The following is a 10,508-nucleotide window of genomic DNA, read 5'->3' on the forward strand; positions in this document are numbered from 1 at the left end:
TAATGTCACAACTATTTGGGGTCAGCAAAATCTGGATTCCAGACTACTTAGTTGATCCTGCAAAAGCAAGGAACTAATCGTTTTAAGAAAATATTCACCTTGCTAGAAGGTCTATATTGCGACCAACCAACAGAACCTTTTGCAAACAGACACCATCATTCCATTTGGAATAATGCGAAATCAGACAATTACGAGGGGGGGACAGATACAAAACATTAAACAGAAAACTCCAATGGAGCAAAGAAGAGATGAATGCATCGATAAATTAGCTAAAGGAGTGTTTGATCAAACGGAACAAACAACAAGAGCTAGATACTGCTAAAATGAGAGAACCAAAATAAACATGAGAAGCGAGTCATCTTTCAAGAAAATACAGGCATAAAATGAAACCTTAAAACCTCTAAGACATCCTGATAAAGGTAAGCAAGAAACAAAGCAAATAAAATTTATAAACTTCCCATGCACCTGCAAGAACAACTTCTTTGGTGATACAGTATCATCTCTACAAATACAATTTGCTAGAGTACATGACACAAAGATGTTGATACATACAACATCAAAAGAAAAGAAAAGATGTGCTTATCATAATCAAGCAACTGATGATATAAGATATCGATGCCTAACCGAGCTACCCTTTCATCATCCTTTTACGATCGGAAGACAAAGCATCTAGAGAGGAGAGAAGATTTAGGGTCTGGATCATACACACATCACGAATCTGAAGCCGATCCGAGAACCCCGACGAGGCACATGCTCGGGTCCGTCGTTGATCTTCGTCCATGATCGTCTCACAGATCAGAATCAAGAAAGATAAAACACACGAAAGGGTTTCGAATCAGAAAAGAAGAATCACCGGCATTGGGGAGGAGGTAGTAACCCTGCGCTCTCCCTGAGCTCTGCCTCAAAGAAGGGGGGAAGAACCGACACAACCGCCTTCCTCGCAGATATTTATAGGGAAAGGAAGCGCGCCCGATTTGGGTCGGGCGAGAAATCCCCCGATCCGACCCGTCGGCTTACGAACTCGTCTTATTTATTCAACCCATGTGGATGTAGTTGAAATTTCGAATAAAATAAGAACTCTATAGGGTGGGTCCCGCAAGCATGCTTGCGTCTCCGGCCTGCTCGTAAACAGCAACGGATTCTAAACCCATGGTTTGATTATCCCGCTTTACCCCATCTAATTAACGGCCGTGATGCATTGGCCTCATACGCACCACGGCAGTTTACCGGATTGATCTCGAGAGAGAGGGAAACCGAACCATTCTGAACAGTGAAAGCGTAAAACAACATTACAGAGAAAAGAACGAGAGAGGAGAAACAACAAGACAACTCAAATTCACGGCTACGGGAAGAACCATCCAACGGAATAAACCATTTCGAGGGCAAGGACGATCGGATTCACCTTCCGTTCAGCATCAAGACGAGAGCATGCGCCTCTGTCTTGCTCAAATCCAGACAAGAAGGAAAGAGGGTTAAGGTCATTCAGACGCGTCAACAGTCTCGAATTCAACATAGTCTCCATGAGCACGGACGATCGATCCAAGAATCATACACACGATCGAGACTTTGCGATTCGCCGACTCACAGATCCAAGAACACCGGGGCAGATGATCGAGTCCTGCAGAACCTTCAACAAGATACATTAGATCAAATCAAGAAAGACAAAGGGAAAGCGATACGAGGTAGAGGACATCCAGAGCAGGGGAAAGACTATGCTTCGAACTGATGATGAGCAAGAAATAAAGACCACCTCCGTCGCGGATGTGTCTATATATATATATACACGTGGAAGACGCACCCCGACCATGGACGACTTTGGATCGGGCAAGAAATCCCTCGACCCGGTCCAGTTCAATTCATCCGACCCGTCAGCTAATAAAAATAATTTTAGTGATTTAATTAATGTGGTATGCCATTAAAATGTCTACCAGGTGGGTCCCACGCTCACGGACCAATGAAACGTGTAAAGGGGAGCACGTCTTACTATCATTCCTGCAATTGCCAAACGGTGTTGTATGTTCATCAGGTTTCTTAGATAAATTTTTAGCCAACTTCAATTATTTGGGGAAATGTGGACAGTGGATGATTCTTCAAGGATTTTAGCAGCAGTAATTTATGTGGATTTTATCCTTTTATTGTTTGTAGACTCCCATACAACAGTAGACTTCATAAATACATAGTTAAAAACGATAAGAGGGAGCTAACGAAAACCTGTTATCATTCCAACCCCCAGATAATTCTGAATTCGATTCACGGAAATCTCGTTCTTGCATGCGCTGTTGCCACCATTCACGGAATCACGAGTCACTTTCAACTTCAGAGACAATCTATTATGACTACTTTGCATGATCGAAATGCCACAACGCATTGTTTATGGCCAAAAAAACAAAGAAAACAAAATCAAAGAAACACAATCTACTTGTCTACCAACTTCGGTCTCAAGATGCTTCCAAGTTATTTACAGGAACCGCGATAGTGTCTGGAAATGGTCTCACAAATTAATTCCCAATATGGATCAGAAATCAAGCGATACTTTTAGCGGGCCGATGGACCAGCGGTAGCAGCTCGCTTTCTAAGTCTGGCACGCGTCACACGGATGGCTTCTTCGATGGGTTTCTCTTGAACGGGAGGATTAGCATCTTCCTGTGGGTTTTCTTTGTCCGTGGTATTGGCCACACCAGCCTGCAGTGCTTCCTTGTCACCAGCTGTTGGTTGAAGGGTAGTGGTTTCGGTATTGGGTTGACTGGGAAGACCTGACGAAGATGGGAGCTGGGTAGCAACAGCATCGGCCGGAGTAACACCTGCCTTCAAGGGTTCCTGAGGCTGGCTCTTGGTAGGGCTGGAAGGTATACTTTTGGCCTGCTTAAGTTGCTCCGTGGGCTCCCTTGCAGCTGTTGTTGATGATGTTCTACGGATCGGTTGTTGTGGTTGTCGCTGTTATCCACCATTGTTTACATCAGTATAAACAAAAGCATCATGTTGCTAAAAGAGAGAGGGACCTTCAATTATAAACGATACAACTCATGTCAGGAACGATACATCTTACTTATATGCTTAAGGTGTCATAATAAGCAATCAAATTTCCAAGTCATTAAATGTTGGTCTAGACAAAGTACCCCTCCTCATATAGAATTGCACTTCCATCATACATTTAATACATGTTTTTAAGGCTGTTATATGACACACATTCTTTTCTTTTCTAGACAATTCCTTTTGTTAGCATAATATTATATGTATTAATCTATTAATCTTAATGATGTATTGAGCATGAAAATTTGAAATTCTTTATGGCTTAATAACCATGGTTATCTTCTTTCCTTGTGAAACTCGCTCCAGCTTTCAATTCCCTCTTAGATCTCTCTTATACCCTTAGATCTTCAATTGTTATTTGGAACCTTATAGCACATTAAGATTATTCCAATAGTGAAGACCCACAGCATCAGATTTGTACTCCTAGCAAGTACTAGGCTGCATTCTGCTATCTGATGGTGATCAAATAAATAACTTAAACTGTAGAGAGATCTGTCAGAGAGAAACCTGACACCTAACGGTTTCAAGGATGCCTATGGATTTTTACATATCCAAACATGTAAATATTCAAAAGTACTAACAAAGTCTATGACATTATTACTAACCTTTTACCAAATAAAATCAAACATATCATGACCCAAAAGGATAAATTTTAGACATGATTCATGGAGCAGCAGCACCTTTCCAATTATGTCAACCATAATAAATGTGGTGACACCTATGCATGTATACTACCTAGCGACCTAGGATCAGTCCATCTAGAGTACAAGTACGAGAAGAAAATGAAAATATCGCAGAGAAAAAAAAAGACATGATAAAGAGAAGACACCACAAAAAAAAATCCGAGGTGAACAAATTGGAAAACAAAGAAAAGAAAAAAAGACTAGCCTGTTTGCACATGGATGAAGAACATCACAGCAGAGAGGAATAACAGATAAAAGGGGGAAGATCATCAATCACAAATATCTTTGTCAAAATGAGGACAAACAACCGGAAATGAGTAAGGAAAAATTTAGCCTTTGTATAGTAATGTAGATATAGTGTACATACGAATATATCTAAGTTAACTTGTATACGAATATATCTAAGTTAACTTGTATATATATATATATGTGTGTGTGTGTGTGTGTGCGCGCGCCTAAACAACTGCAAAAAGATGCCTTTCTTTAGGCAGGAAGACCCAACTTAGTTTTCACTCTGAACTCTTTATTAGACCTTTGCTAATCTTGCATATAGCAGAGACCAGAAAATCATAATACGGCCCTAAAACTCTTAAGGCAAGTGTATGTTGAATGATATGGCATTATTTGCATGAACTTATACACTGAAACTTTTTTGTTGACCATTTTGCTATGCCTTGGTTCTTTTACTCCTACGAAAATATTGAACAGTAGGGGTGTGTTCAGGAATCATCAGCTGTATCAAGTATCAACTTTAGCCAACTTGTGGAATGCGTAACAAAGCTGAAAAAATGGAACTCTAGTAACTTGGTTCAGGGTCAATACAGAGACCTGGTTGAGAATATTGAATATTATGAGGTAGTTCCCACACAAAAGCACTGCCTTGGGTTAACATGTGGCTCCTCTGGAAAGAGTTCTTTTTTTTTGTTTCTTTGGTGCGGCAATGAGGAATATGTTTCTTTGGGGACTCTGTAGTATTATTGACTTTGCTTGATCTTGCCATTTTTATTTCTTATTTCCATTACTTTCTATTTGTTTGTTTGGATCTCTTTCTTGTATTTCTTTCTTTACCACAATTTTCCCTTTTTATCAATAGATTAATGGAATACTTACCCGATTCAAGCCTTTTAAAAAAAATAGCAGTGGAATTTATGACCTAAACGGCCAAACCATTAGGTTAATCCATCCCAACCCAATTAAAATGGTCCATTGGTTCGACAAATAAAATTAGGGCCAGTCATATGTTTCCTTGATGGTGTGGTCCAACCCCACCCATTTAAGATGGCCTATTGGTTTCACCAAAAAAAAAAAAAAGTGTCACTCATGTTTACTAGATAGTGTGGTCCGACCCCACCCCACCTCATGCAGACCAGACTCTTTTGCTAATAAATTATTTAAAAAGCTGCATTGAAACATCAAGCTGACCAGTTTCAATGTGTCCTGACTCGACCTACTACTTATGTGTCGACTTTGGATCAAAATATTTTGACCATTTGGATGTAAGGCATGAGTCACTGTGGGTAATTAGTTGACATTACCCATCAACCTGATCTGACCCAACCCATTCATAGGCTCATCAAAGATCATTCTTTTCAGATCCACTCATTCTTGTATTTGTCTATCACTTCTAAGTCCCCAGGCTCTCCGAGCCCTGGAGAACATACTCAAACCTCATCAGTACACTAATTCTGAATCTGTTGTGCTCAATCCTCCGTCATGAATACTTAATAGATACACAGCTGATAACTATTTCTTTTACGTAAGGCATTCTCAATACCCAAACTATTGCTAGGAATGAAATTCTACATCACATGTCATATTTAAATCGTTATAATTCATTTTATGGAACCCTCAATTCGTTTTCTTGGACTATGATAACACATTGCTATATTACATTAATGAGCTAGGCCTAGAATAACAAGGACATAATTGAAAAATTCAAAACACAACCAAACATAAAAAACACAATAATCTTCAATGACTTTCCACAATAACAAATGACATTTTGCAAAATTTTAGTTTAAAATTAGAAGGTTTTCAGAGCATATTCAATAATTTATTATCATCAGGCAGGCTTAGGGAAGAAGGAACCCTTGTTATTTACTGTTGATCATTTATGTAACAATGAACCAACTGTCAAAAATAACCTGACTTTAAAAGAGTGAAAAAACAATGACTAGCTATGCTAATAGGGATCAAGATTTATCTCAGAGGCATAATAGACCATAAGTTAGCAATATAACCCGAAAGATATATGAAAAACTTATATTCAACCTTGTTATCTTGATTCGATTTGCAGGCTTGGTAACTACATACAGCAATGGAGAAACATTGATTTGAGTGACGACTTGTGGAATTAGCGATTCAGACTTTGGTGCCACCAAACAAGAAGACTATTTACATAGATAGACATCATAGGAAATACACAATAAATCGAGAAACAATCAACTAAGAAGGATGCAAAAGATAAAGAAGAATTACAAGGAAAAAAATTTAACCAAAAATATCTCAGCAAGGGCTCAGATTCAAATTTATAACCAAAGCTCTCTCTTATTTTATGTTCCTGCTCAATAAATTATTATATTAATAGAGAACCAACATTTTTTATGGGCTTCGTTTCCATTACTAACAAAACCTTCCAATAACAGTAAAATGTTCACCCATGTATACATCTCAATCATTCAAAACTTTCTTACAGTTGACTTATAAGTCTCACAACTCACCTATATTTTAACCAACAATGCGACTCGACCCTCTAAAATTGAGTTGTCTCAACCTGTATTAATTCAAGATCTAATTTGAATGTACCTTGTCTTTGTGTCACAAGTGCTCTTCCATCACATCTATCTAATTGAGGAATATCGACAAACAAATGTAAACAGTACCTGAGTCAGGTGCAGTCTAAGCTTAAATGGGTTAATGTATACGAATAACGTTTGCCCACTAAACTAAAGAATACCTTATATGACATGTTGAAGGATTAAAGACTTCTCACATCTCAAAAGGCGTCCAATATACTGCAGCATCTTAAATCGGGCATTAAGCATGTAGAAAGAGAACCAACCCTTTGTTTCCAAAATGCATTTAGAGATTAAGAGCCAGCACAAAGCAAGAAGCTTACAATGAATTCTGTAGTTGCTCTCACAGAGGGCTGGCTGGTGGGATAGTAAAACAGAAAAGGACTCTAACAAGTCTACAGTACTCATGTTAAATGAACTAGTTTAAAATTAACTTTATTGTTAATAAACAGAACAATATCAAAACAATACTCTGCAATTTAATGCTTAGACTGACTCATTTAACCCACATAGATCAAATATAGAGAATCTAACAGATATTTACAAGTAGATGCAAGAACCGGCCAGCAGAATGTCCTAAAATTTGCTTAGCTAGACCAAGTGACATACTCCAAGGAAGATATGGTCATCACCAAAATTTACCACAAACACAATTATTTATCTAAGGCAAACATTGATTTCACCGACCAAGTTGGCTTCAATGGAATTCGCCTAAATATTTTACTAGTAGTTTACCACCCAAACATAGAACAACACTTTATGTTTTTGTTTAGCCAAATAGGTCAACAGAAGCACACCTCATGCAGCCTCAATTATCCATCTGAAAGCCACAGGAAGAGAATATAACATTATGCTTTGTGTTAATAGTTTGCCACGAACAATATGTCACGATAGACTGTAGAATGATTTGCAGCAACTACTTTATTTGGTTACCATAGAGAATAATAGGCAACAAATATAAACAAGTCCTAGAGAAGCTACTGAAAAGCTATCTCTAGAACGATATCCATACGAGCCAAGATTATAAAATAGGAAAAATCAGTGGAATAAAAAATAATTTATAGCCCGAAGAATAAAACCTGAACAGGACGAGTTCTTGATGATTGTGAGTGTGATTGCGAAGCAACATACTGCAGGATTTCAAAAATCCTCGTCTGACCATAGCTTGCAACTTTCTGGAAGTAGAGGACCATGATATCCCCAGCCCTTGTTCTCAGCTCAAGCAAGTTGCGATCTATTTCATTTTCATGCTTTGCCACATACGGGCGGAAGAAGGTTTCATAAACATAAGTTGTTCCCTGCCCACAGATGCATATACTCCTTAACCAATTGTTCACTGGATAACACACAATGAAACAATCACTGGGGTTTATACCTTTGTTTTGGGATACCAGAGATACACAAAGAATGCCAATTTCGCTTCGCTGTACATTGGTATCCTTCAATTTAAAGAGATAAGATTCAGCATGTCAAATGTTTGGCAAAGCCTCAAAAGAAGACACATCAAACCAATTCAAGCTACCATACCATGAAATGAAATTGTCGCCCACTCTCTCAAAGACAGTCAAGGCAGCAACTAAAATCCTACAAACAGATCACCCCCCCCAAAAAAACAAACTTTTAGCTTGAAAACCGACAGAAGGATGAGATAGAGGAATGCAGGTTCGTTCGGCTGACAAGAGATAAGAACAAACCAGTACTGACACCAGAACAGAAGCTGATCGATGTCGGGCTTGTTTAACTCCACCGTCTTGAAGCATTCATATGCTGGATAAGCATATCCAAGAATCAACCTGTCACACGAGAACCAGTCGCAATCTGATTTATCCTTGCCCCTCGCATTACGTTGTTCAAGAAAGGGAGCAATTAAGGGTTACGAAGACCTAATTACTTACGCAAGGCTTCTCGTGATAAAACTCCCGATCATTTTGAGCCGGCAGCAAGTACGAAGATGCGGTCACTCCCTCAGCCCACTTGAGCAAACCCCAGCGCAAAAGAGAAGAAAAATTATCGAGGAAGAAAACATCTCAGACAATGCGCAGATGATACCGAATATTTCCAAGATCAAACAGAAAGATCAGGGCTTAACACATCGAGATAAGGATAAATAGGGTTTCAAAGAAAAAGATCCATGATGATCAAAAATCCAAAATGCAGGAGGAAAAAAAGAAAGAGAAAAAGGAAAAGACAAGAACGCGAAGAAAAAAGAAAAAGCAAATCCAAGAAGAAAGGAATCGTGACCGAATGATGACGATCGAGAACGGGAAAAGAAAAAGGCAAAGATACCTTCGCGAGATCGCGAGATCAACAGAACCGAGAGCCTCAAATTCCTCCAAACGATGTGGAAGAATCGAATCGGCGAGATGGATGAGAGCGAGCCAGAGAGGGTGTGGGGGGGTTGTGCAGCAGTAGCCCAGCCACTACCGCTTCGTGTCCCCCACCTCGTGATTATTTAGCTCGTCCTCTTCTCCCTTTCCGGCGCTGCAGTCATTTCTCACCGAGGCTTTCGAGATTTAACGGATGGGGGGGGTGGGGGTTGATATCGGATAATGCATATCGCGACAAAACCATAATTTAATCCGAATCCGAATCCGATCTTCCGGACGTGAATCGTAAAGCACGATCCCGATAAGCTACAGCTTCGTTTTCGAATCCTAAGATCCGGTTATGGAAGTCGAACCATGATGGATCCGAGCATGTAATTAGTTGTTTATACGTTGAATCCTGGCAATACCTCCGATTAACTAAGAAGAAATAATGATGAGATGGTTTGTGTAGATTCATAGGTTTGCTTAAGATGAACAAAATAACTTTTTTTGAACCATAATGTTTCTAGAAATTATAATATTTTTCGATATAATTTATAATAATTATATTAAATAAAAAAATAATTATCCGAACTGAAAGTTGATTTGAAACCAACCAACCGAGATCCCTTGTTCGCATTTGTCTCACGTTGATCTCAATCGATGTTGTACTTGTTCGACTCCAGAGATATCGAATCTTACAAAGTTACTTGAAAACTATTTTCGACGATGACAGTTCATTGTTTAAGTTAGTTTTGGAATCAAAATTCTGTAAGTATAAAATCTGTAATATATTATATTAAACGTGAAAATAATCTTTTATGTTAGGATTGAAATCAAATATAACTAGATCTAGTTTTACCATGATACGTATCTTTTGATGTAAGATAGTTACGAATTTACAAGAGAACTAGATCCTTCTCCTCTCTTCCTATCTTTTCATAGGAGAGACTATAATCTCTCAATTAGAGAGTTCATCTTATCAAGGTTATTTCCTATGGATACTTTAAGTGAACTTCTTTTGTATTGGCTTGTCATCATAATCCAATTAGTTATATTATATATATCTTATCCAATTATAAAGGCTACAAAATCAAACATTCTCCCACTTGATCATTAATTGATGAGATAAAAAAAATATTCAAAATCAAAATAAATAAAATAAAATTTATTTAAAAATAATTTTACCTAATTGGATTCCAAATAATTTTGAAAAATATTTTATACATAGTCATAATTTTAAAACAAGTCAATAAGTCCAATAAACATAATAATACTATATTAAGTTCAACTATGAATGCGAGTCATAGCGGTTGTATATCATCAATGTCATACTCTTTTCTATATACCACAACATTGTTAGTCTATCCTAATATAGTTCATAATGATCCCTATAATTTATCTTGTCAAGACAATCTCATTATTACATTCAACTATAATATGTATAAATATAAATATAAACTGGATAGTAGAAACAAATAACTTTAATTAAGCAAGAAAAATATCAATAATAGCATCCACCTAAATATGCATCACCATATCTTTTATGACTTGCTCATAAGCCTCATTCTTTAAATATTTTACATTGTAAATCTTTTATCAATGGATTAGCAATCATCATATTAGTGTTCAGGTTCTCAATTGACACTTGTTGTTTCTGGACTCTTTCTCTAACCACCAAGTACTTTGTCTCG

General features: G+C 37.8%; 1 protein-coding gene across 1 annotated transcript; it reads right to left on the minus strand.

Annotated features, from left to right (window-relative positions):
• Positions 1 to 2,304: 2,304 nt before the first annotated feature.
• Positions 2,305 to 9,016, minus strand: LOC103994995 (putative HVA22-like protein g). Its single transcript, XM_009415481.3, has 7 exons — positions 8,795 to 9,016; positions 8,404 to 8,481; positions 8,203 to 8,301; positions 8,036 to 8,092; positions 7,884 to 7,947; positions 7,588 to 7,806; positions 2,305 to 2,934 (listed from the first exon to the last, which is right to left on the minus strand). Exons 2-7 carry the CDS (start codon positions 8,433 to 8,435, stop codon positions 2,536 to 2,538), a joined length of 870 nt encoding a protein of 289 aa, XP_009413756.2. The 5' UTR covers positions 8,436 to 8,481; positions 8,795 to 9,016; the 3' UTR covers positions 2,305 to 2,535.
• Positions 9,017 to 10,508: the final 1,492 nt, after the last annotated feature.

This window comes from Musa acuminata, chromosome BXJ1-8 (assembly GCF_036884655.1).
Source record: "Musa acuminata AAA Group cultivar baxijiao chromosome BXJ1-8, Cavendish_Baxijiao_AAA, whole genome shotgun sequence".
NCBI classification, from domain to species: Eukaryota; Viridiplantae; Streptophyta; class Magnoliopsida; order Zingiberales; family Musaceae; genus Musa; species Musa acuminata.

Coding starts and splice junctions, on each gene's coding strand:
- LOC103994995 (XM_009415481.3), bottom strand. CDS start 8,435: ATGATCGGGAGTTTTATCACGAGAAGCCTTGC. Junction 7,948..8,035: donor GGCGACAATTTCATTTCATG/GTATGGTAGCTT, acceptor TTTAAATTGAAG/GATACCAATGTACAGCGAAG. Junction 7,807..7,883: donor TCTGGTATCCCAAAACAAAG/GTATAAACCCCA, acceptor ATCTGTGGGCAG/GGAACAACTTATGTTTATGA.